The following is a 27,705-nucleotide window of genomic DNA, read 5'->3' as shown; positions in this document are numbered from 1 at the left end:
AGTGGGAAAAGTGCTAAAAGGAATATCGTCGGACAAGGAATCGCTACAATATCGCGGCGCTGTTGGATGAGATTTCGGCGGTACTGCAGGTCTCGCTGTTCTTTATCACCATGATTCTGCAGCTGTGTGGGCCTCAAAATAAAGCTATTAACAATGGAAACCTCTAGAAGCTTTCACTAAATGCACCACCGCAAAACGCACGCGGTAAAAAAGTGGTCATGCTTCTCAGCGAACCGCACGAACGTGCGGTTCCGTGCGCAAGTGAGAACGCTCTGGTATCCAGAAGCAGTGCTGAACATTGTGCTGCACCTTAGTGGAAAAAGAAGTAAACTTCAAAAACAAAGTTTATTTATTTCTCATGAGATAGCGCATCATGTATACAAAGAATGCGCACGAATCGCAGTGAGAAAAACCGCGAAATTTAACCCCCGACCACCCTTGTCGGGCAGGGCCCGACAACAAGCCGCAAAGGGTTAAGTCTAAAAATCTTGTGTTGCAATGAACAGCAAGCGTGGAGTAATAAAAAAAATGAAGTAGTGCGAGTTTTTTAAGTATATTAAACTTTCTCGAAATTATTAAAAACAAGCCTGATTGATTGATTGATCTGATTGAATTGGAAATAAAGTTTACGTTATTATTAAGGCTGATTTGAGAACAGTTCTAGTTTATTTTAATGCCTCCTTTTTCCAAGGACCAGGGATTCTACAGTGTAGACCGCTTATAACGTAAGTCGCCGGAGTCGCGAATATCCGAACTATAAGCGGTGCCGCACTATAACCAAAGCAACAATTTTCAAGGCCTGCACATATGCCAAACATGTGCACCGAGCCGCCACGCGTATGCGACAGTCGAGGAATGCGGCTAGAACGTTTGCATTCAATTTACCGTCGAATCTCGTTAATTCGAACCGAATGACGCGGCGGCGCTCCGACCGGCATTGTTCCGGCACCGCCATAGAGTAAAAGCTTAGGAAAGACCCCTCAATGTCGCGCGCGAACGAAAAAAAAAAAAAGAAAAAAAATGCTGCGGAAATTTCACTCTCTCTCAAATGGCAAGGTCGCTGATTCTGCGTTGCGCCGGAACATGCGTGTACGTGCCGACGTCTCAGCCATGCTACCGTAGCCACGCGTAGAAAATGGCAGTGAGCCCTTCTTTCTCCTTTATGCTTCCTCTACTTTCTAGTCACTTGTTGACCTTGCACGCTGCGACTACGGCGCAGAGGGAAGCAGCGGCGCTGTCCAAGGCCGGCCAACGAAACTGCCCACGCCAGCAAACGCCCGCTTCCCGATAACGGCAGAAAACGAAACTTCGGGGAGCTGGCGCCGGGCCGGCAGGCGCGCACGGCATAGAGTTTCACACTATAAAACCTAGAGGGAAATGTGGCGCTGCTGCGCCGTGGTATGCAAGGGAATGCCGGTATATTGTGGATTCGGATTCGCATCGTTCTTGGAGAGCCAGAACGCCTTGAAGACGCGCCTGGCTAGCACCGTTCCGTCTGTCACAATGATTCTTTTCCTGATAAAACAGGATGTAAAAAACTACTTTAGCTTTATTATTACACAAAAAACATGTTTTGTTTAATTTTGAGGACATACTATTGGATGCACAATTCTATGAAACGTAAAAAGTATCACCTGGCCGCTAAAGTTGGAGGGCAGACGACAAGATTCTCGCTCGCTTTGGAACAACTTGTCATCTGTTCTTGTTTTTCTTCGCTTGATGCTGCATTGTATGTGAGTAAACTTTATTGAGAGATGTAATATGGGTGAATGAAAGCCTTTTATGTAGATTTCATTTTAAGAACGCGTTATTTGTGTAGCCATATCCACGTTTTAGACGAAGCCTCGTACAACACCAGCCAACACAAGCCTCGCAGACACATACCCCGTCATTCCCATGAGGGCACGGCAGCCCTTTAAGAAACTCGCATAGACGGTGGCGCCAGTTTACCCTCTAGGTGTTATAGTGAGAAACTCTATGGCGCACGGTGACAGTCGAAAGTGAGGGAGCTACGAGGGAGGGCGAGGGGAGCCACCGAAGCGGCGGAGTTGCCAAGGCGAAATCCGCTTCCCTGCCGCCCTCCTCCCTCACATTCCACGGTCTCCGCGTGCGCCCTTCGCCGTGATGTGCTGAAGTTTCGTTTACTGCTGTTATCATGAAGAGAGCGTTGGCCGGCGGCAGTTTCGCGGCGCTCGCTCGCTACGCGCGCCGTGATATTTCACGACTCGCACTCAAGATTCTGGTTTCAGCCTCACTGGCTGTTCGTTCGCACCACGTGCCCTTCTCCTCCACTTCGTCTCTCTTTCTTCCTCGAGCACTCCTTGGGGCGCCCGTTTGAAGGGAGCGTTCGCCGTCTCCGCCGACTTCCGTGCTCCCAGGCAGCTGCACTGTAACCGGTATTTCGTTTCCCGCAACTGCACTATAAGTGATACGTGTATACATGGAGTGCAATGGGAAAATTAACGGGAGTCTGAAAAGACCGCACTATATCCGGTCCTGCACTATAAACGGTTACGTTATAAGTGGTCTATACTGTATTTAGTGATACACAAGGATTCCCCAGAGTGTTACGTCTTTAGAACTGCCAGCTTAGCTTTCGCGTAAGTTGGTTTCTGACCGCTCTTCTTATGTGTGCTGCAGGCGGCTGCGGCAGGCGTGCTATGCTGCACTATCCCTGTGGCTGCAAACCATCCGGTCTCGATTGGGCCTCAGCTCACTTGTCGAGAAACTGGTCCCACACTTGCTGCAGGATATTGAGCCTGTTGGAGCCGCCACTGTTCAGGTGAGCTCTAGCCACTCTCTCGCCCCAAGTAGATTATTTTTGAAGATTCACAGTATTATCATGGTGAAACATCACAGACAGTGGGACAGATGAAACATACAAGACAAAGGCATTCTCGTGTCCTCTTTGTTTCACCTGTCCTGTCGTCTGCGCTGTTTGGCCATGGTGAGCTGAAACCAACTAGTGCAGCTCAGAACTCTTCTGTCCAGCATTAGTTTATTGGTAGAAGCTATCTTTGTAAAGCCTGTTGCAGATAGTGCAAATTTTCACGTAATTTCACCATTTATTCCTTCATTGGTGTAATTTTTTAAAGTTCGTAGTTACTAAGCTTCCGTGTAAAATTTCACATGTATCGTTGATCGAGAACCAATAACAATACGATTGTCACACATGTCACTGTAGCCTGCCTGCTTATTTTTAACAGGCGGTTCTCACATACTTTGTAGGTATCCATCTGATTAAAAAATGTGGGTCGATCCCGAATCAGTGCACAGCGTCTCAAAGGGCTAGCTGTCATGAAGGAAGAATGCGAAAAACTGGCTTATGTTGCACGCGCCAGATGTTTCCAAGAGCGACTTTGGCATGAGAGAAGTATGCACGCAATCGGGACCGACTGTTTACAGCATTGGGCTCCTGTGCTAGAAGACAGTGGTTTGATCCCCCCATCGGTCATGCATTCCTTTATAGCATTATAGGCATGTTTCATTTCACTTTGGAGGTAGTATGTAACAGAAAGCTCGATGTGTGGAGCGTGCGCAATTGCGTCCCTGTGCACGAAATCGCAAGAGATATGAGGGATTGAAGCCTTTGCCCGTGATGCACATGCTCGTAGCTGTCGAGATGTCACAATCATCACAATCTCGCATACATAGAGAGTTAGCGGTGTTAAGTTCCGGCGTAGTTTTTTAGTTTTAATGTAATAATTACTAGTCCAAATACAAAAAAAAAAATGTTTCATGAAAACATATATAGCTTGTTTCCACTAAAGTGAACTCAATAAGAGATGCGAACAATAATGCAATTTTCTATTAGCTGCTTGCAAATTCTAAAATCGCAGCCGATGCTGTCGCCGTGATCTGGGCATGTAAAGTGCTATAGCAAAGAGAAGTTGCATTGCGAAATTGCATGCAAGATGCAGCCACTAGAAACGTAGTGTGGAATTGCTCCATGCAAAGACGGGCACAACACAGGTTCTTTCCAGTGGCTATCAAGTCTATTGTCTTTTGAATTTATCATGTCTTTAGTATATAGCAAACCCGGTGGCCATTGAAATGTTTTAGTAGTCTTGCACCAAGCACTTGTGGCACCATCACTCATCAACCAGCCCTGAAAATTAATGCAGTGGAATCTCGATGATACGATCATGGCTAATACGAATTCCCGGATGATACGATTTTTTCTGACGTCCCAACCGAGCCCCATTACTTTGCAACGTGCTAGAGAACGGTTGTTATGAATCGATTTTTGACCCGCGTCGGTTGATACGAATAAACGCCGCCCCACCGACGGCCGCGAAAGAGAACAGCGCACAGTCACACGCGTTTTCCATTTCTCTTTTGGTGCGGAGGCGCGGACGCGGCGCCGGACAGCGCGGAAGCCGCGACTGGGCGCGAGGAGTTTGAAGCTGTGGCGCTTTTGTTGCTTTTGTGCTTTCTTATGGTCTCTTTGCTCGCTGAGGCGGCCACGCTTCCCCACGCGTGGCCGCCGCAACAAGCGAAGGTTTGTGCGGTCTATCGCTTCAACGGAAACTGAGCGGCGTAATCACAGCGCATACAAAGGTCAGAGCCGTATGGAGATCGCTTTCAAGATCCGGTGCGCGCGACAACACCGACAGCCGGCACAGGTGTAAAGTACAAGAACGCATTTGTTGGCAGAGTAGGAGCCCTTTTTAGTAAGAAGGAGCCGACATACTACAACACCCAACATGATTCGTATTCATCGATAGATCTTGCAGTTCGATCAGCTTCTCTTCTGCCTGACCTTGAATGGAAAGTTATTAACAATCTTTTTGGAAGTGACCACTTCCCTGTAACTTTAAGCTTAATAATGCAGCATGATAACCCTCCCAACATTCCTCGGTGGAAATTAGCATCGGATGACTGGGAGCATTTTAAAAAATCAACTTATTTACCATGAGATTTTATAAACTATTTTAGTATTGATGATGCTGTCGCATATTTTACCGCTTTTATTGTTGATGCTGCTGAAAAGTGTATCCCACAAACGAATGGTGGTTCACGTAAAAGATATGTTGGTCCCTGGTGGAATGAAGACTGTAGACAGGCGCGAAAAAGGCAAAATAAGGCATGGGGCATATTGCGTAGATCTCCAAATGCTGAAAATCTCATTCAATTTAAACAAATTAAATCGCAGGGAAGGCGGACACGACGTCGGGCAAAGAGAGAAAGCTGGGTGATGTTTCTCTCGGGTATAAATTCCTACACACAGGAGGCAAACGTGTGGAATGGCTTAAGAAAGCTAAAGGGGCAACAAATTCATCTGTTGCCTCTGGTGAATGACCAAGGGAATACCTTGCAGGACCAGATAGAGACTGTCTTGGGGAGCACTTTGATCATGTGTCAAGCTCAATCCATTATTCGAAATCCTTCCTTAAATACAAACAGATAGAAGAATGTAAGCCATTTGTATGCAGGATGCCGACAGAACGAACCGTATAACCGTCCTTTCAGTATTGCCGAGTTGAGAGCTGTCTTGAACGCATGTAAGAGCTCTGCACCGGGACCTGACAGAGTCATGTATGACATGATTAAGAGCGTGCACACTGATACACAACTAACACTACTGGCACTTCTCAACACTATTTGGGCTGCCGGATATCTTCCATCCGCATGGAAAGAAGCGATTGTGGTCCCTGTATTGAAGCAGGGTAAAGATCCTTCCTTGGCGGCAAGTTACCGTCCCATAGCTCTCACAAGTTGCCTGTGCAAGCTATTTGAAAAAATGATTAATGAACGCCTCATACATTTCCTTGAACTGAACAACATGCTTGATCCCTATCAGTGTGGCTTTAGAGAAGGGCCATCCACAACTGATCATCTTGTGCACATTGAAGGAAATATTCGGGACGCATTTGTACATAAACAGTTTTTCTTATCGATATTCCTCGATATGGAGAAGGCGTACGACACAACGTGGCGTTACGGAATCTTGAGAGACTTGTCGCGAATGGGCATCCATGGCAATATGCTAAGCCTAATAGAACGCTATTTGTCTAATCGTACCTTCCGTGTCAAAATCGGCAATGTATTGTCACGTCCATTTATACAGGAAACTGGTGTACCCCAGGGAGGCGTGCTCAGCTGCACACTCTTTGTCGTTAAGATGAACACGCTCCGTGCCTCATTACCACCGGCGATTTTTTATTCCGTCTACGTGGACGACATACAAATAGGCTTCAAGTCTTGTACCCTCGCAGTGTGCGAGAGACAGGTACAGCAGGGCTTGAACAAGGTATCCAAGTGGGCAGACGAAAACGGGTTTAAAGTTAACCCCCACAAAAGTTCTTGTGTTCTTTTCACGAGAAAGAGAGGCCTGATACCAGATCCCTGTGTAGAACTGTATGGACAGCAAATACCTGTGAACAAAGAAAACAAGTTTTTAGGCATCATACTTGACTCTAAGCTTACCTTCATTCCCCAGATAAAGTATCTCAAGGCAAAATGCCTAAAAACCATGAACCTAATGAAGATTATATCTCACACAACATGGGGCAGCGACAGGAAGTGTCTATTGAACCTTTATAAGAGTCTGTTTCTTTCGCGACTAGATTATGGGGCTGTAGTATATCACTCTGCCGCCCCAAGCGCACTAAATATGCTAGATCCCGTTCACCATCTAGGTATCCGCCTGGCCACTGGCGCTTCTCATCCATATTCTCATCCATATTGTGTAGCAGTTCGTTAGTAAATTCTAGCAGTTGAGTGTCACACGAGAAGCCTTTCCTGAACCCATGCTGGTTAGTAAAAAAGAAATTATTACTGTTAAGATGCTGCGCAACGCCTGATACGATTATGTGTTCGAGGATCTTGCATGCAACTGATGTCAATGAAATGGGGCAATAATTACGCGCGTTTGTTTATCACCTGATTTGAAAATGGGGATAATCTTACCAATTTTCCAGTCGTTTGGAATTTCTCCAGTTGTTAGGGACTGGCGAAAGATGTAAAAGAGAATATTGCTTGAATGTATGACAGTGTTTTTGAGTATTTTTGTATTAATATCATCAACAGCGGCGGAAGTTATGGTATCATTGGCCATGATACCAAGCACACACGAGCAGTATTCTCAACTGTCACATTCGCAAGATTTTATCCGACTCTGCATTGGACATATCGAAGAATGCAGCCAACAGAGTTTCTGGCCCTGTGCGGAGATAGGGAGCTTGGCACAGCAGCAGAAATGCTGGTGGCTGTATACACCTGCGCATCCTGTCCAAGTCGTACAAAATCTCAAGAAAGTGATAGTAGCTCTAAAAGTGATTTGCTCAAGAATTCCTGGTAATGCTCCAAATCGTAGTTGAGCACAAAAGGACCCCCAGTAACCTTCACAAAAACGTGCTCTGTTGCCATGTTGTGAAGGCGATGGTGCTGTGTCTGACGATTCTGATAGTGGGCTGTTACCAATGCCATGAACGCAATTTCAGTTTTGTATCCGATTGTAACACACTGGTATTTTTCATGCCCATTTTCCCGTAAAAAAGGTGCGGGTAAATATGGTACTTTCTTGGCTGTGGCTTGGGTATTGTGATAGCCTTGTTTCCTATACTATATTTTTCTTTTCCGAACTTTCCTTTATAAAACTGACTTTTGTTTATGATTGTGTTACCTGCTTGTACTTCAGTAGGGCTGGCAGGACAGACAGTGTGTGCTATGATTAGCTCTTAATTCTGCTTTTCTTATTGAAGCATCCAAAGCAACTGCACAGCTGTGAGTTTTGCAATGCTGACAGGTGGCTTCTCTTCTCATTATGTTCTGTGTGCTTTTCTTCACATGCAGCTGGCATCTTCCAGGAATGGCAGCGCAACACCTCATAAAGACAAAAATAAAGTTGATGACAGCTTTAATCTGGAGTCCTGTGCACAGTTGTGCGAGAATGCCTTGAAAGGTAACCGACTGTGCTTTCTACTTCATTTTTCAAGTGTTTCGCATGTGAACACAGTAAGAACACAGTGAAATGATTTTGATGATATTGTACAAAGTTCATAGGGTAGGACCTTCTGATCATTAAGTGACACATTTAAGCGCTACATGTAAAGCATGTAATTATTATAAGGTTTTAAAAATGTGCATTACTACCGATAGCAGCGGCGCCGCTCTCTTGAGTTTTCAGCCGCCCTCTTACAATCTACAGTCAAACCTCGGTTAATACGTAGTCGGCCGGGAACGTCATTTAGGTACGCACTAAACAATGTATTAACAGCCAATGCCAGTTTAGCGGCTGCTTACCGGACGGAAAAGAACTACGTCACGATGCTCTCAAACACACGCACTCAGACGGGCTTTATTTGTGAGTAGGCAGCCAAAAATCGGTAATCTTCACTTGCCGCCGTGGCGGCTATGCTGCATCATCTTCGAACTCGATAAGGCCGCGAGCCAGATTGTCCACGAGGCCCCGCTTACTAACTAAATTAACAAGCACACTGTAACGTGTACACAGGCAAACATGAACACGTCTCGCTCGATGACCGCGGAAATTCGCTCTCAGAACGCTGGAGTGAGGAGGCGCCGTTATAGGAGCGAGCAAATTGACCTTCGTGCTGTCTCTCGCTTCAATGCGAACTAGATGTCGAAAGCGCAGTGCATACAAAACTACCAGCACTAGTTGCACTTTGTCTGCAGATTGCTTTGAAGACGAGTCCCACGCTGGCGCACTTTTTCCATGTTGCAGATCGCTTTCAAAATACGGCGGCCTCAGCTGAAGTAAGCTCTTCCTTTTCTCTCCTCCCCCGCCGTGCCTCGTGTGCGCCAGAAGCACGCTTCCGCCCCGCTTTTCTCCTTCACAATAAAGCCGGCTGACCCTTGCAAGCTTTCACTCGCACAGACGGCGTACGGCACGCGGCAACGATGTTGCCGGGTTTGGACTTTTATATGGAACCTCAAAGCGACGTCCACGGTGATGGCAGAAATGCGCTTTGCAATAAAATATGCTTCTGCGCGGTTACTACTTGAATTGGATTTGATGGCTACAGCGAATTCGCACCCCCTACCGGCGGCTTCTTCGCATTACCGGGAGCTAATCTCGAAGGCCATGCTTTTGTGCGAGGCAATTGGCCACAGCTGTATGAGCAGGAAATACGTCATGGTGGCCATGTTTTAAGCTCACTGTCACTGGTGACTGTTTGGGCGTCGCAACTCGAGAATTGAACGTCTGCACACATGAAATTTTGCCTATTTTGTGCCTATGCGTGTAGAACAAGAAAGAAAAATAGTATGCACTTACCGTTTGGTAGGCAATGAGTGACTACGGCTTAAGCGGTCAGCCAATACATGGGGTTCAATGGGGGCTACGTGGGGGAATCTACATGACTATGTTTAAATCGCAATTACACATTAAGTGGGTACGTATTAATGAGGTTTGACTGTACATAGTTGGCGCATGTGATGTCAGTTGGGCGAGCTATCGGATGGGCTACCCAAGCAGTGTCATCTTTAATTTTTCCAGCTTTATAATGAACAAATGTTATTCGTAAGAGTAAAAATGTTGGTTAATTTGTTTCAATTCTGTTTAAAAAAAGGCAACAAAGACAGTACATGACAATTTATGACGGCACTCGAGCATTTCCGGCACATAGCTTGGCTTATGTTACAACGGTCTCCATGTTGACGCAAGCTACTTGGTCAGTGTTGGTCTCGAGGTTTCTTTTCGCGAAGCCCATGAATCGCCCTTGTTGTGTTGTGGGCTGCAACATTGTGTCCCTCTGCAAGGCAACAGGCAAGTGGAGTGGAGTGGTTGCAGCACATTGGGCTTTGTGTCTGATCGGTGCCATGATCAATGCGTTTGTGGCGGTCACTTCACACTGGAGGATTACTTGCACAATAGAGAGTTTTAGCGTTTCTGGTGTCCTGGTAAATGCAAGTGGACCGGGCGCTTTGCCAGATGGGCAGAGGTGCAAACGTGAGCAGCCTGTGGGGTGCAGCCACCTGGTGGCACAGAGCTTAAAGGGACGCTAAAGGCAAATATTATTTCAACGTGGACTGTTAAAATACCATACCAGAGACCTCGAAACGCTTGTTTCGTGCCAAGAAAAGACTTATTTTAAGAGAAAATTGCGTCTGAATCGTCTGCATACCTCTAGCGCAATTCAAATCGCCCGCCCGAGCGAGGAGTGGTGGCGTCATGGCCATATAGTGACGTTTAAAGTCCCTAGATTTTCTGCTCTTTTTTAAGTAGCAACATCTACCTGCGTCGGCCGCCATGTTCTTCCTAACCTCCTAAAGCGGCATATCTGCGTAGATAGCGTCCGACTGTCAACGGCCGCTGCTGCACCACACAAGTGAAATAAATGCTTCAGGCATGGGGCCAGACAACCCAATACGAACCCAAAAGCGGCTTAGTACTGCGCTGTTGAGGAGGAACGCGAAATTTGTCTTTACGGCGACGGCTGCCGCATTTCTAGCTGCGGTCGCGCCGACCGCAGAAAATCCTTCGCACAAGGAAAAGACAAAGATAAACGCGCACAGAAACATAATGCGTTTTCAGCCTGCCCTCAAGTTTGCTCTCAGCAGCATGCAAGTGACTGCAGGGGAACAGCTTAGGAAGAACATGGCCGCCGAAATGAGCGCCGACCAATGAGCTTCATTGGCGGTGCTTCAAAGCTTGTCGCTACTTAAAGAAAGCAAAAAAATATCTAGGGACTTTAGTGACGTGCCGCCGGTGAGTAAAACTAAAGTCCCTAGATATATATATATATTTTTTTGCTTTCTTTAAGTAGCGACAAGCTTTGAAGCACCGCCGACGAATCTCATTGGTCGGCGCTCATTTTGGCGGCCATGTTCTTCCTAAGCTGTTCCTCTGCAGTCACAAAATGAGCAGAAAATCTAGGGACTTTAAGTAAAACTAGAGTGTACTAGAATAGGGGAGTGGGTCCAGCGGACGCCTTGGCAAGCTCTGACAGTGAAGCAAAAAATGATGAAATTGCGGCGGCGCTGCCGTCGCCTTATTGTGAATATCCGACCAATAAACGTTGGCTCCGGCTGTGTTGGCAGCGCACATTGGCTGAGGCGAGCTCACGGGCTGAGTAGCTGTCATCTGCTCGACGCACCGTCGTTGTTGCGTCGTTTGCATTTTTTCCGCTGCTCTTTTTCCATTTTAATTACAATAGATTGGTGGGGAATAATATCAGTGTTTCCGCCACCGAGTATCTGCCTGTCAAAGCTCCATGCAGCTGCGATAGGGTCTCAGACGCGACAAGCATCCGGCCAGCGCGTGGGGCCGCTCGTTCGGGAGAAAGCGACGGTGGCGCCACCAACTTTTCAATGAAAGAAAAGCCTCAGCGGGAAGCCTGCGTTGGACCCACTCACCCAAACCCCAAACTAGTACACTCTAGTAAAACGGCGCCCGCAGACGGCCCAATTTTTTTTTTTTTTCGCAAACGCGCGGCCAGAAACGAAGCCAAGACAGAGCGGAAGATAAAGCGGAAGGTAAAGCGTGCACCGAATTGTGAACACAGTGATCGCCGACGCTCGTCGCAATGGACCAACTAGTTGACGACCCTGACAACGACACATTGGCTCGCGATGCTGGGCTCGATTTTAGCGATTGAGCTCCGATAAGCAAGACATGCTGCTGAGGGCTCGCGCTGCCGGCGTCGTTGCCTACTACGACGGCAGCCTCGACACCGGCTCTTCCGAGCGCGAAAGCAGCGAGGACTCCAGCAATACGAAGTAGGGTGACGAAGCTGGTCACCATCTGGACGTGCCGTCGCGCGGACCATTCGGGCAATCCGCGACATCACATGGAGGTGGCATTCTTTGCTGCTAGCAAATTCAAGTGAGAGTTTAGCGAGCCAGCAACACCAGCATAGCACTACACGATATCGGAACTACTGAAACTCGAAAGCGCGTGCGACGCAGAGTCGAGCGAAAACGAAAACTTTTGACCGCCCGTGTCGTTATCCAGTGTAATGCCAAAAAGGTATTTTTCTAAGAAACTAATAGAAGTAGACAAGTAGCATTTTCTTCCGTCTTATAATCAAACAAAATAATCGTTTGAACACGAGTGGTTGAGTACTAGTGATATATATATATATATATATATATATATTTTTTTTTTTTATTTTTTTTGAGGAGTGCCTTTGTCATCGGGTAAGTACCGGAATGTTCGTGGGGAGTCTCTTATCGCGTCCTGCATTTACCTCAATTTCTCGATTACGAAAGCGTTGTTCGTGATTTTATTGATGCCTTAGATGTTCTAGAGCTTCTAGAGCATTGCTCTATCAATTTAGCTTGACTTTTTATTTGACTTTAGTGTCCCTTTAAGGGGAGATGTGGGCCTTTGACCAAAAATTTTTTAAATCTTTATTCTTCGAGGCATCGTGCTGGAAACTTGTACGCATATGTAATGTTATGTGCTTATTTGAATTATGAGGTCCATTTTTGTGGATCTGCTTTGGTTCGAATTTTATGCAATTGTCCAATAAATATTTTCTGCAAAGATTTGCGAAATATCTGTTCCTTAAATTTTGCTAAATAGGGTATCAATAGCTTCTGTATGATTCAAGGAATGCCGTAAGACCAACCTTATTGCTCTGCCTTACCTAGAACATGAACTGTGAGAGTTGAAATAGGAAAGAGTGTTTTTGTAGTGTTTAACTTTGAAACATCGCAACTCTCGTTCTAGGTTAGACAGAGCAATAAGGTTGTTCTTATGGCATTCCTTGAATCGTACAGAAGCCATTGATACCTTATTTATCAAAATCTAAAGAACAGATATTTCGCAAATCTTTGCATAAAATTATTTAAAGGAAGCTCACATAACATTTGAATCAAGGGAGATAAACAAAAATGTACTGCATATTCACAATAGGCACGTGACATTACATATATGTACTAGTTTTCAGCACCGTATCATGAATACATTTTTTTTTTCTAAAACCCACTTCCCTTAACGAGACAAACAGAGCTAATATAGCAATAACCTAGTGTATTCTACTTTGCCGCTCGTGTAACTTTTCAGCAGCAGTGTAATTGTGAACACGTTGCCTTTTAAAACATTTAAAATGTTTTACACCTGGTTATAGCAATATTAGCACTGTGTTTGGCACGTTAAGCTCTGCGCCACCAGGTGCCTGCACCGTGCAGGCCGCTCAGGCCGCTTGTGTTTACGCTAAAGTCCCTTCATCACAGCTGCAGTAGTATGGATGGGTTTTAGTTTACGCCTCTGCCCATCCATCAAAATGCCCAGCTCGCCTGCGTTTACCTGAATACCGAACGTGCTCGACGTTGATCGAGACATGCTGCTTGTATAGCTCTCGCTGGGGATCGATGGCTGGGCAGCTAGTGGAGAGGTTGGAGAGGCTTCGTGCGCTGGCTCGAAGACACTGGAAGTAGAAGTAGACGATACGTCGCACCATCACTCATAGGCAGTGAAGGCTATTGTTTCGAATTTTGATAAAAAAGTTGTCGCAGTTTCACCTGAAAGGCGAAGCATCAATTGCGATAGCAAATTTGAAGAGAGCTATACGGAGTAATGATAGCAGCTTTATCAGCTGTATAAACTTGGACATGCAGCAGCACCGGCAACACGCAAAACTGTTGTCGACGCCGCCGGTGTTTTGCCCGCGTTCGCTCAAAATGCGTGCGGCGTTGGTGACTGTTGCCGGAGCCTCTGATATAAATAGGCACTTGGTGCCGCAGCTAAACATCGCCTCCCTTCCCTGCCCCTCCCCCCCTCCCCCACAGCCTTTCGCGCGTCGGAAGAAGGTACGTTTACTCTACATATATGGTGATTGTAGAGGAGGAAAGAGACGCCTACTTCTGCAGCCCTTAAGGGAGCACAGCGCAGAACGCGCGTTTGTTCGCCGTGCGTTCACTCCCCGTGAAAGCACGCGTCCCTCGCGCTCTTTCACTCACACATACAGCGTTCGGCGGCGCGCGGCGACGATTTCATCTCCATTGACGTCATACGGAACCTCACGGCGACGGCGACGGCAGAAATCTGCTTTTGAGTGTCCATATAATTGCTATCGCAATAAAATTACATATTTCCTGTAGAACATTTACTGTTGTTCTATTGCCAACTGTCGTCTCCTAACGCTCGGCTGCGCCCACCTGTGTAAGAATAAAATTTCAACCATACTGCTTTTCAGTGTTGTAGCTGTTGAGTCTCCGTTTATCTTATCAGTGTTTAGCCGTTTTCTCGGCAACCCCTGCTCCAAATTTAATGAGGTTTGTTGAGTTGAAAAGAAAGTTAAAATCTAGCCTTCAGGGGTATTGAAACAAATGTTGCTTTTTCTGCTCGTCTCTGTGCCAGAATTAGCACACGGTTGTGCAGCCGAAGCCCAAATTATTGAGTGACACACTGTAAGGAGTCTGAAATTTCAGTTGTCCTTGTACATTGTCTGTGGTGTGAATGATAGTACCATCGAGCATGTGTGAATTACTGATGTCCAAATAATCAATTGGTGACTGTAGGCATCAAGGTTGAACATTTTTAAGTATGAGTGACAGAAGTTATATTTTTTATTGAAGGGTGCATTGCAGCATTTCCAGACATGTGCGTTTAAGTTATTCTACTATTACTGCTACACTCCAACCTCAGTTTAAAGAGACAGGATATAACGAAGTAAATGAATTTCTTTGAAATGTCCATAGAGGTCTATGTATCTAAAACCTCTTTGAAATGAAGTAAAATTGTTCTACGAATGGATAATAGGTTCCATTATCCATTCGTAACCAAAAAAATACCCAACCGTTGCATGCCAAGTATTTCATTTTCTGCAGGCTTTGGCGCAGCAGTTCAATATCTTCCGCATCCCTGTGTCGAATATACTATAGAGCCACGCCGGTCTTTCTCACTAGCAGTGCGCTAGGAGTGGCTCACCATCGCCGCCAGACTGACCGTCACACAGACTGGCATGATCTCCAGGATTGCGCCGATGCGATCTTTGAGGCCACACCAGGCCATGCCTAGCTGCGCCAGCCTGCGTGGCGATCCGCAGTAGCAGACAAATGCCATGGCAGTAAGCCGTTGTGTTTACATGGCTATGCGCAGTGGTGCCAAAGAGCACTGCATTCACTTCCCACTTTTATTCATTCACTTCACACTCAGCGCAGGCTGGTGCAGTTAGGCGTGGCCACCAAGTTGGTTGAATTTTGGAAGCCATGAGCCGGCTAAGCGAAATCAGCGTGGCAAAGTTCTCTGTCCTTCTCTACCTCCTCGTTCACACAAAAGAACCACGTGAGAGCGGCGGATCAGCCTGGTTCAGCTATGTAGTCAACGTGCTGTGTCGTGTGGCACGTGCTGTTTGATTACGACAGACTTCACGTCGCAGTGTGCAACCTGGGCCACGATTTTATAGCGATGCCTTCTGCTCGATTTTATGCCCTTCTTATCATCCACCATTCATGGCCTGCTGACCCCACTGACAATGTAGGCAGAGGTTCGCTCTCACCACTCACAAAGCACAAATAAGAATAGCATCTGAAGAGGCAACACTACAAAATCGCGGCCTCGTTCTCTTTGACCACGTTGCCATTTTGCTGTTTTCAGGATAATATGGACAAGCTGAGCAGAAAGCGTACATGAAAGGCCGTCACATTGACAGCTATCGTAAAAGCTGTCACATTAGAGGCTAAGAAGTTGTGTTGCACAGGTCGAAGATTCTTTTACTGTTTTATTAAAATTTCACATATGTGGCCATGTAGAAATTCCAAGGGCTGCAAAGTCATTTTCTTTGCATGCTTAAAGTTGTACACCTCTTTGCGCATATATTGTCATAAAGGGCCATAATGGAAGTAATGAAGTAATGGATAGAACGAAGTAATTTCGGCTTTCCCTTCAACTTCGTTATAACAAGGTTCAAGTGTACTACTACTACTGCCAATTCTACAGAGAGCTCGTCCTACCTCTATTTCCTTGCAAGGTTTATGTTTGGTCACTCAGTCAATCATGTTAAGATGAGTGCAACACTTAGCCTACCAAGATGCCATAGATCTTAAGCCTTGACTTACATTACCATTGTGTAAAAGAGCTATTTCCATTTTCAGCGCTGCAAAGCCTGGTCAATGCGCATGGTGCGATCATGAAGCCTGAGACGGTGCAGGTGAGGCTGGCACATATTCGTATTGTAAATATGCTTTAAGGGAGGACATGGTGATTAAAGCTATTCTTATCTATTCTTGAACCAAACTTGATAAAAGTTAGCAAGCACTTCTCCTGATTCTAGAAATGCAGTTATTTTTTCTGTAGGTTCATTATTTCATTACATAATTAAGAAAACAATGTCTTTTGTTTTTACTTTAATAGACAAATAACCGCCACACAAAAAAAATATACAAATTAGATATGTATCAATAGCAGAAAGCACAAGACTCACAACAATGGAAGGACTTTTATGATTGGGCCAATATTTCTTACTTTATGGTACACTGAACTCCATTGTTTTGAACATGGCCATGCCTTGGTCGCGCAAAAGACAAATTTTAGAAACTAAAAAAAAAAAAAAAACCCTGAAAAGTGCTTCCCATGTCGTGTGCTCCAAACATCTAGCTTCATGCTGCAAAAGTGTTCTATCTGTGATAGCTACTGATGTATCACAGTAAATGTCTTGCTGGGTGCGCAAAATTAGTGTTTTGTGAAAATGAAGACAACAAACAAATCTCCCATCCTGTAGTTTTAAAATATATTATGGTTTAAATATCAACATACGTGATAAGGAACTTTGCAGATCAAGAGAATAATAGATGCAGGATCCGAAAATGCAATTTTACAAAGCTTGAATTTTTTGGGTACTTTTTAGGCCTAAAGACCCATGTCCTCCCTTAGTTCCAGTCGGTAACTATTTTGTGTATTTTGGACGCCGTGCAGAAAGAGCACTACAAGCGCATAGTAAGTACCGTATTTACTCGCATAACGAACGCACTTTTTTCCCCAAAAAATATTGGCCGGATAAACTTGCAAACATTCGCTAACCATGTATATTAACAAGCATGGTGTCAGCGCGCACAGGCAAACATGAACACATCACAATCAATCACCGCGTACACTCGCTGTCAAAATGTTGGTGTGAGGAAGCGCGGCAGCAATAGCGAGCAAAGTGACCTTCGTGCTGTGTATCGCTTCAACGGAAACTGAGTGGCAAGAACGGAGTACGTGGAAAGGTATAAGCCGCTGTCGCACTGCTAGACTCAGCCCCCGATGCAGGTCGCTTTTAAGAGAAGGCGCGCCGGCCGCGCAATGCGCAGTTGCAGTGCTACCCCCCCCCCCCCCCCCCCCGGCGCGTTCCACACGACAGAATATGGTGTTTCCTCCCTGCTTTCCTCCCTTGAACATGGGAGATTGAGGCACGATCGTTGGTGCCGACGGCAGAAATGCGCCTGGAGTGTCCATATAATTGCTATCGGAAATAAAAGTAGGAGACATACAGTATGATTCGGCGTCTGATAAGGCGTCCGATACAGTCGTACCCGCTGGACGCCTTATCAGACGCCAAATCGTACCATGTCTCTCCTACTTACGGCAGCAAGTTAAGGGTGCGTTTATTATGTGAGTAAATAAGGTAAATCATTTCAGAACATAGTGCTTATTCCTGAGACTCTTGTACAGTGCACTGTCTCCAGTCGGCAAAATGTCGTGGATGATGACCAGAGGGACCACTTTCTCTAGGGTCTTCGTTGTTGTTTTCTTCAGCGCTGTCATCCGAGGACTTTTTCTGGTTGTCTGGAGGCAGAATATATTCCTCCTCTAAAGTGCCACGAAAACAATGCACGAATTCCTTCAAGTGTGCTGCAAAACAGTGCTGTTCTTGTATGCAGACACTGCAAAGTGCATGTGTAAAGACTTTGTATTCTGTGGCATCTGCATTGATTCAGCAGTAGAAACGGCAGAAAGGTGTCATGTAACTTCTTTCTGATGATGTGCTTAAAATTTTCAGGAGATACAGTGCAGCGTGGTGACCCTGCTGCTGCGTCTTCAGCAGCCAGGCACCCCCCTGCCACAGCCTTACCGCAGTCCCCGATGCCGCCGCGCCCTCTATGCCTTGCTTCTGTCACTGGCAGCCAGCCGAAATGGCCCACCACCTCTCCACTGCTGTGCAAGGCTCTTCAACGTGGGCCTAAAGGACACGTGCTGCGAGGTTCGGTTCTTTTTGCAAACGTTCATCATTATCATCAGCAATCATTATCAGCACATTATTAGCTAAAGGGAGTTCGCGCAGACAAACTCCCTCCATTTCCTTCGGTCCTGCGCCAGTTGTGCACTCTTCTTTCCATGTGCACTTCCTAATCCTGCCACTCTGTACAATCCTCAGCTGCTTCTGACTGTTCCTTTCTCTTTCTTTCTGCTGCTCTAGATGAACACCGGTTATCTGTTCTCTGAATCACGTATGCTCCCTGGTCTACGTCTCAGCACTATGAGCAAGGTTATCATGTTCTCTCCTACTAGCTCTCACCTCTCTGTAACTCTTCCTATGTCTAACCTGATAGAGCGCCAACAGCCATCGAATCAAGAGCTTGTGAAAATCGATGTTGTACTTGTTCTTACTTAAATCAAGTCAGTTTGTTTGGGTTTCATAGGACCAGAAAGAATGTCCAGCTTAACAGTGTAGCATCTTCAAATGCACAGGTAGCAATAATCGACAAATGTTTACTACATTGACACATACTTATTCAGTGAGGAAGTGTGTCAGTGAGTACAATGGACAGACATGAATGCCGTCATTGTTCTCGCCAAATCCACATTACCTGGGAATATTGCAATGTCGCCCGTTTTCCATGAGGGAAATGGTCATGACTTGTGTAATTTTCTCCTTCCCTCACTTCATCACCGCTGTCATGGGCACATACAGCAAGGATGCAGCTCGTACCATTTCGAGTTGCCTGGTGATTTCAAATGCCAAAAATTTTACAAGACAAGCTGCATGTTTGCAAGCAAAGTGGCAGAGTGCTGGCAGCAATGTTTAGTTATTTACTTCTGCATTGGTAGCTGCTTAGAACAATAATCTGTGCCATACAATTTTCGAAAACATTGCCACACTGAGTGTTGCTTTAATAGGAGTGACATGTCTACGAGGTCTGTCCCAAAAATTCATGCAGTACATTAAAAAAAATAATAATTTCACAAACTGTCGGACACATCAGTGTGGTCTCCTTCAAAATACTTCCCATTAGACACGATGCACTCGTTCCACCTCTTCGTCCATTGCTTGAAGCATCCTTGGAAGTCCTTCGGTAGAGCGCATCAGCAGGGATGTTCGTCCCAACCCCTAAATGCTGCCCATGCAGCACCAGTTTGCATTTGGAGAACAAAACAAGTTGTTGGGGCTAAATCCGTCGAGTAGGGAGGGTGTTCAGCACAGTGAGGGAATTGTGTGCCAAAACCCAGTGCTCCCACTCCTGGGCCAGATTGCACCATACAAGATTTCCTCCGCCATCCTGATAAAAATACACGATTTTGCGCTGAAGTGCGCCAAAATTAGCGACTGCGCATTACATGTGTGGCCGCAGAGGCCCACAGATGTGCATAGCGTGCATGACTAAAGCGGCTTCACAAATCAAACTTCACGTTATCTATACGTCGGCGACCGATAATTCGGGCTTAATGGGGACCGCTTAAAAGTCCAAATAATTGGGAGTCGGAAATATCCAAATTTGCCAGAAAAAAGTACCTTATTCTCAGTTGACCACTTTCGGGGATACGTTCACTTTCGTGGGATTTCACGTCACCAGCGTCAGCGTTGGCATACTTAGTAGTGTGCCAGGAACGCTATCATTCGTTGACGTGTCCAGTGTTGTTCGCGTGAAATGTCGCGAAAGTGAAAGTATCCTGGAAAGGGATCGTCCGAAAATAAAGCCGAAGTTTGTCAACGCGGTCCTGCACGCACGTACGCTTGCCTGCGATCTGGTCAGTCCGTATCTCTACCATTGTTAGGATGCCCCACAAATAGACGAAAGTACAATTAACGCATGCACCGACTCTTCAACATTTGGCAACAGGACCGCAATTTTGTAGTGATGCCTTTTTCACTGCCACTCGTTGCGCTTCGTCAGTGGTATAAGAGCAGCGCTCCTCCTGCGTTATATGGTATCAGTCGGCAGAGAACGGTGAATGACAAGGGTAGCATATAGAATCGAGCGGAATGCATTGTTACAAAATTGTGGCGCAGTAGTCGGCCGCGCTATCATAGCCGAATGACGTCGTTTCTTTTTTTTTTTTTTATATGGTCACTGTCCTCGTCGGTGGCGACATCGAGAGTGTAGTTGGCGCTGCTTAAACAACTTAAGTCGCCGCGACAATGTCGCTACTTAACACGTCAATGAATAAACGCTGAATGCGCGGAGCCAATCCGAAGTGGCTCAACTCTGTAGTCAAATTAGCACGCATTCGTGCAGGCGGAGTCCGAATTATATGGAATGGCGTACCGGTGTCCGAAATTTCGGTCGTATTTATACTTTAAAATTATGGGCCAGTGATGGTGCCTCAAAGTAGTCCGAATAATCGAGCTTGTTTGAATTGCTGGTGTCGAAATAATCGGTCGACGCCAGTTGTGAATCGGCCAGTTGCTGAACAGAGGCTTCAGCTTTACGAGGAAAAACAGACCATTGAAAAGTACCTGGTGTCGTCTGAAGCAATGACTGAGCATTATGAGGGGCTCATCAAGGCTGGCCTGGCTCAGAAGAGCATTGATGACATTGAGTCTGGCCAGGTGTTTCTGACTGATGTTAGAGCCTTGCTGAAAACATAAGAAAGTGTCAGCTGTCAATGAAATAGTCATACGATGTAAAAGGCAACATCTGAGCAGCTTCACTCAACTTGAAATAAACTATTTACAGCACACTGTGTGAGCAGGTTTGTTGTCTTCATTTAAATTCAAGGGAAATTCGTGTATTTAGAGGCAGAGCAACATTGTTTTACAGCAAGCAAATACTTTCTGAAATAACGCTTGTCAATTTTAAGTGTTTGAAATAGCTTAATATGTGTCCAGCAGCTGGCATTTATTAGCCCCAAAGTGCTCTGAAATCTGTATCTGGATGCTCCAAACTGCTCCAAAATTAAGATTTTGCTGCTCCAAAAATTGCTCCAAATCTCACTTCGCCAGTGGCACCACTGAAAACCTCGCGCATAATTTTTGCACAGGATCATTATCATGGTGCAGAAGCCAGCGTCCCTCTTTAAAAAAAATTTGGTCACACACGGTGCACACAATCTGATGCTTCAGGACCTTCACATAGAAAGCTGCATTGACATTTTGACCTTCAGGTACAAATTCGTGGCAGTCAAAAAACACAATCAACATGACTGACTTTTGCTTTCTTTTTCCGCTCCTTCCTCTGTTTTAGGAGATGATGCACTAGTGCCATTACCAGACCTTTTTAAATTTCTAGAAGTTACTGGCTATTTAAACAGGCTATAGACAAACACAGCCTTTGCTGTTTTAAAAATTTTTATTCATAACACCTTGTGTTTGGCGCAGCATAGCCTTAGTCGCTTTTGCACTACTAAACCCCAATTAACTAACTAACTAACCTTCCTCTGTGACTTCAGCTCGATGTTGTATTCATAAATTTACAGCTCGATGTCGTATTCATAAATGCGTTTCATCATCATTGACGACCCTTTGCAAGAATTCATCGTTGTCGTCTAAAGTTTTCCAATCAACGTAACATTCTTTTTGTCGCAACTTTTGCTCCAGGGTCAGCAGTTGGTCGGCAGTTTCAGCTCTCTTGGCGCAAACCTTTTATTGCAACAGCATTTATATGGACACTGCAGGTGCATTTCCACCACTGTCGTCGCTGTGGTTTTCCGTGTAAAGTCCAAGGGCAATAACACCGTGGCTGCGCGCCATATGCTGTAGGTGAGAGTGAAGGCGTGCAAGGGTGAGCTGATGATGGTTTCCGGTGGCGGCTGCGTGTGATGCGGCCGCGCGTGCTCTATTTTGAAAGCGATCTGCGACGAGTAGAGACAACCGCGCGGCTGCGCGGGCCCTATCTTCAAATGGGTCTGCGATGAGTACAGAGTCTAGGTGCACCGAGGGCTCATAGCTTCGTGTGCGCTGTGTTCTCGCCACTTAGTTCGCGTTAAAGCAAGAGGCAGCACGAAGATCAATTCGCTCGCTGCTGCCGCCGCTCTTCCTCACGCCAGCGTTTTGACAGCGAGAGTCTGAGCTCGAGAGTGAGATGTGTTTGTTTGCATGTGCACGCCTGACACCATGCTTGTGAATTTAGTCAGTAAGCAAATGTAGTTTACGAGTTTATACGGCCGATAAGACTACTATCCTTACTTTATATAGCTGTCTACTTATTTGCTATTGCAATCGATGCTTCGAATTTTGGGTGACACTGCAACTTTTTTAATTTCCAAGTTTTCAGTCAAAATTCTGTTGATGGATGACTTACTAAACCAAGTGCTTCTGCTATAATTTTAAGTCATTTGGTGGTCACTGAGCACAAGAGAATGCGTACAATCTGTTTTCATCTTCACACAAGGTGGAAGGCCATCTTAATCTTGCATCGTCCCTAGAGTCTTCTCGGTTTTCCCAAAAGCGATGGACTTGCTTGAACATAGTTCTTGCCTTTAGGGCATCTTTTCCATAGGTCTTTTGGAACATTTGGGGAATTTCTGCGCTATTCTAGCCCAGTTTCACAAGAAATTCAATATTGATTGTTTGTTCCGTTCATCAATCTTCATTTCGACAGGCTTAAAATGAGTTGCACAAGAAAGTTCATATCTTAAATTCTGCCTTGTCAAGCAGCAGTATGGCTTCTACTAGAGGTCAACTGGGTCCTTTCTAGTGGAGAGAGAGGCACCGCTACACCCTCTCCCACATTTTTTGTTGATCACTGCCCAAGCTTTTGGGACTAGCCTCGTACATGACTCTCCAAGATTACTACATTACCACTGAAATTTCGCACAGAGATAGCATTTTGCAGTGAACTTTCATTAATGCCATGTTTGTGTCCGTTACTTGCCTGTGTATTCCACAATGAATCTAATGCGCCTAATCATCTGGAACGATGCCACCGCTGCAACACAACAGTGGCACCATTTGTCGCCGCTATGGCAAAACAGTGTGCGCACGTTGTGCTGCTGGAGAGGGGCAGGGAAGTAGTTTTTTTACACTGCGGGTCTTAAAAAATGTTCTATGCATAGTTCAATAACTTTGCTAACAGAAACCACATTTTGCAATACATGAGATCCAATTTTAGTGGGCACGCTGTGGTCCCTACAAGACTCGTAATTTGTTGCTGGGGCCGCCGGGGACCCTCTGCGTCGGCATCACTGCCGCTGGGAGGCAGCCCTGAAAAGTTTGGAGCTGGAAGACCAGCTCTGGGCCATCCGGCAAACCGAAGATGCCGCCCGAGTCCAAGGACTTCGAGTCGACACCCGAGGACACTTAATAGCAAAGTGCCGGCTCTTTCAATGAAGTTTATTTCTTCTGTCCATAATAATCTGTGGGGTCTCGCACATGCTCTTGGGACAAAGGAACGACAGCACAGTAGTGCAAACAAACAAAAGGGCATTTATTGCACCTCTCATGCACTAATACGCACTAGCCATTCACGTGGGCGCGCGACAAATCTAGGAAGTCCGACTCACCGCAACCGGATAGCGAGCGAATATGTTCGCCCCATGCTGCGACACCATCGCCTAGTCGTTCACGTGTACGGTCACGGGAACGGTGGCGCGTTCGAACGATCCGTGTTCGTCCATACCGGTGCCCCGCTCCGAGCCATGCGAGACGTCTCGCGAAGCATAGATCAGCGCACGCGCGGGACATCCGCGTTGCTCACCGTTCCCAACCCCAAGAGAAACCGCGTTCTCCCTTTTGCGCCCGCCTAACCCCCCGCCGTCAGGTGGCGTTAGCAGCGCAATACTAGCGCCATCTCTCGTAATACGCTGCAACTCCGCTGCCGTAAAGCTACGTGGCAAAGCCGGATTACGGGAGACATGCGGGGAAAACATCAGGGGACGCGTGAGAGTCGCGCATCCCCACAAATCATAGTGTAGCAACAAGGCACAACTGTATGTGGCAATAAACAAGCATTTAGTGCCATATAATACATGCGTTTATTACCATAAACTTATGGTAAAGCCAAATTACCTGATCTCCTACGTTGAGAATTTACTTGATTTATATTTTTTGATTAGATACAACACACCTCCAATGGGGATGAAGGCGTAATTGCTGTTTAGTGTTGCAATAGTGCTCTATCAGTTGAGCTTCAGCAGTGGATATTTTTCCTTCTACTTTGCTGGATACTTCTCTTATTCCTCTATAAATTGGCTTTGAAAGTGCTAACTGCATCTGCTCTTCGTAGCTGTGGATGTGGATCATCCTGCTTCAACCATGTACGTAACCTGCATGGAACTTGGTTTCAGAGTCAAGCTTCATGTGGTCCTATGTTTATCATTGCGTAAAGCTAGTCATAGCAATTGTGCACAAAGCACTGGCGTTTCAGTCAAATGATGGAATTCCTCTCCCATGTGAATGGCCTCTAATCCTTTTGCATCGCAGCAGTTTGGAATGGCAGGAAAAGCTTTACTGAAAGAGCCTGCCATTGCTGCTACTAGTGCATGTTTTTTTTTTTTTGTTCTTTTTACTCTGCAATTTAGGTGGTCGAGCTGTGCAGCCAGGCTCTGTCGTGCCTGTCCCTGCACCCTCAAGGGTCTGGGCCCTCAGGCTCATGGCCGCCATTGCGTTGCCACCGAGCTGCCTGGGTCCTTGCTGATAGTGCATGCCAGACCACGCCTCCGACATTGGCCAGTGTCGGCTGCCAAGCTCAATTGCAGCTGCCACCGTCGTCGCCCCGCTCCCCTGCAGTGACTGCTTCTCAGCCAATCAAACGCAAGGCTGCCACAGCTATGCACTTCCGAGCGAAGCGCATCACAACTCTCGGGTGCGTGCTACTTCCTTCTATCCGCGACCCCTATTTTCACAAAGCTGGTGCCATACCTTGTGTCCCCCCTTGCCATTCGTCACTGCTCTGACGACTTGGCTTCAGCAATAAAAGCCCACTTTGACCAATCGCATGGTGTGCTGAGCACATGTGCACCTGTTTTGATGGTGCCATGATACAGTGATTCCACTCCTGCGCCAACTGCGCCAAAGTGCACCAAATGGGATTTACTGCGCCATCCAGATACAATAGTCGAAAATTGCGCCTAACTGCACCAAACAATCTCGGATTTGACGGCATCTATCGCCAAGAATTGCACCACTGGGGAATTATAACGTGCAACGTGATGATAGGGTGAGTCTTACTTGCAACGGGAGACGAAACAGCACTAGCGCGTGCATCCTGATTAAGCCACAGCGCCACGCACGGCGCCGATGCGGCATCTGCCTCGCAAGGCGGCTCGACGGCAAAGTGTGGTTTCTGCTGAGGCTCGTGGCTTCAAGGTCAATTGGCGATTCATCAGCGGACGTTATCTACTCCGGAAATGCAGCTAGTACTGTAGAACCCTGCTGATACGTTTTTCACGGGACTGTAAAGAAGAAAAGAAAAAGAAAAACTGAAGAGCCGAGAAACAGGAAAAATTTAGAAATGAGAGTAGTGTTGAACTGTACCCAATATTATTTTAATTCTTGCATGTGCAAAAAAGTTTCGCTCGAAAGCTGAAGCACCAATTGCGATTTCAAATTAGTAGACAGCTATGCAAAGTGAGGATAGTTTTATCGACTGTGTAAACTTGTAAACATTCGCTTATTAACTATATTAACAAGCATGGTGTCAGCGCATGTAGGCAAACATGAACACATCACACTCGATGAGCGTGGACACGTGCAGTCAAACGTTGGCATGAGGAAGTGCTGCAGCAGCAGCGAGCGAAGTGACCTTCATGCTGCTGTCTATCGCTTCAACACAAACTGAGTGCCGAGAACACACAGTATGCACAAAGCTACGAGCCGCCAACGCACCTACACTTCCTAGACTCTGCCCCCAACGCAGATCGCTTTCAAGATACGGCCCACACGACCTCGCGCCGCCGCGCAATATGCAGTTGATGCCAGAGTACAACGCCGCCCGCTATCTTTCTCTCCCCCTCGCTCTCTCGCCGGTGCCTCAAGCGCGACGGAAGGTGCGCTTCTTCTTTCTAGAATCTCTCTCCGCTTCCTCCCCGCTTTTCATTTTTACACGCGCGAGATTTGGCTGCGGTTGTCGGCTCCCCTCACACGCTTTCACTCGCACATACAGCATACTGCGCGCGGCGATGGCGTTAATGCCCTTCGACTTTATACGGAACATCTATGCGCCATAGCCAATTTTGGGGTCCCAACGCGTCATTGATACCCGTCGGACACCATGTCAGACGCAAAATCGTACCATGTCTCTCCTATTTCATGGCAGCAAGTTTAGGGCGCGATGATTATGCGAGGAAAAGAAAAAACACACTTCTTGATTGGAAAAGTAGGGGAGGGGGGGGGGGGTGATTTCGTTATGTGAGTAAATACGGTATGTGCTTCCAACCAACCATAATTACCATTCACAAGTTTTTTTCACATAATTTCTCAAGGGTTACACATTGAAATAGAAACCTAATATTGGCTGGGTCAGCAGAATTGCTGAGGATAAGTACTGTGAGGTTGGCGAATAGGTTGATGTCATGCTTCGGTTTGGGCACTGCCAGCAATGCAGAAGTCATATACAGCACATCAGTTTCATAAAAAAAAAAAGCGCTTAGGAGCTCTTGGTCTTGGCTTTTTTGTGTCAATATGGCTGCACTTTCGAGTGTCTGCCTTGACTTAAAGTGACCCTTATCTATCTGTATGCAGGCCAGTGTACAGAGCCAGTAACCAAGAGGCTGAAGTGCTGTCTGATGAGGATGGACATGAGTACATGGATTATGAAGAAGAGTACGAGGATGCCGAGCTGGAAAAGCTGCAGGCTGCAGAGCCTGTGCAGATGCGCCATCCTCCAGTGAACGGTCGAGGCTTCCACGAGCGCCACCTTGGATCTACTGTGGGGCCAGGCACAGGGGGCCGCCCTGCCGGTGGCACCACTGGATCCGTAAGACTTGTCCCTGTGGCCGAGGACTCGTCCGACGAAGAGGAGGGCTCTGAGGAAGACTATGACGAGGACGAGGAAGAAGGTGACTATGGCGAGTCTGCCGAGGAACCCTGTATCGAAGCCATAGAGCTTGAAAGTGATGACATTGATGGGTCAGGCCTGCCTCCCCCGGAAAGTGATGGGGCACCGGAGGAAGCTGCTCTTACAGTGCTCGAAGCATCACACGAGGAAGACCAGGAGGAAGTGGGTGCCGAATCAGATGCTGCATTTGCCACTGCAACTGGTGTCACAGAGACTGCTGTGACTCTGACCGTAACACTTTCCAACAGCCAGCCAAGCATTGTCGTTGAGGATGGGCCTGCCGAAGAGGAGCAGGTGCCGCCACAGCCTCTGCCCTGCGAGACGGAAGAGGCTCATGCTGAGGTTGTGCAGGAACCGTGCACTGTGGCTGCCGACCCCGAAGCATCGACTGTAGAAGGGGAAGAACCAGTCGTAGTCGAGAACCATGCTGAGGAAGAAAAGTGTGAGGACTCCAAGCAGGAGGCGTGCGAGGAAACAAAGCTCCCTCCACCCAGTGAACCCTGTACGGAGACCACAGTGACCAAGCCTACACCGGAAGAGTCAAACAAGGTAATGTAGCTCTAGGTGACAACTTGCACTCAAGGAGACATGTAATTGAATTCTAGTTGAACAGCTTCTGTCAATTTATTGCGAGTAAAATTAAAGCAGAAGGAATTC

General features: G+C 46.5%; 2 protein-coding genes across 2 annotated transcripts in view; both read left to right on the top strand.

Moving 5' to 3' along the window:
* The window catches only part of LOC119441889 (60S ribosomal protein L8), a 151,325-nt gene that overhangs the window by 23,089 nt on the left and 100,531 nt on the right, over positions 1-27,705 (top strand). The gene's annotated exons all lie outside the window — the stretch shown is intronic.
* Positions 1-27,705, top strand: part of LOC119441893 (proline-, glutamic acid- and leucine-rich protein 1-like) — a 58,932-nt gene that overhangs the window by 28,525 nt on the left and 2,702 nt on the right. The window contains exons 12-17 of the mRNA XM_037706535.2: positions 2,641-2,782; positions 7,798-7,906; positions 16,009-16,064; positions 17,895-18,095; positions 24,572-24,855; positions 26,733-27,597. Coding sequence (XP_037562463.1) covers positions 2,641-2,782; positions 7,798-7,906; positions 16,009-16,064; positions 17,895-18,095; positions 24,572-24,855; positions 26,733-27,597 — 1,657 coding nt within the window. The remainder of the gene's footprint in view (positions 1-2,640; positions 2,783-7,797; positions 7,907-16,008; positions 16,065-17,894; positions 18,096-24,571; positions 24,856-26,732; positions 27,598-27,705) is intronic.

Source organism: Dermacentor silvarum, chromosome 2 (genome assembly GCF_013339745.2).
Source record: "Dermacentor silvarum isolate Dsil-2018 chromosome 2, BIME_Dsil_1.4, whole genome shotgun sequence".
NCBI classification, from domain to species: domain Eukaryota; kingdom Metazoa; phylum Arthropoda; class Arachnida; order Ixodida; family Ixodidae; genus Dermacentor; species Dermacentor silvarum.
This window is presented reverse-complemented; position numbering and strand designations above follow the sequence as displayed.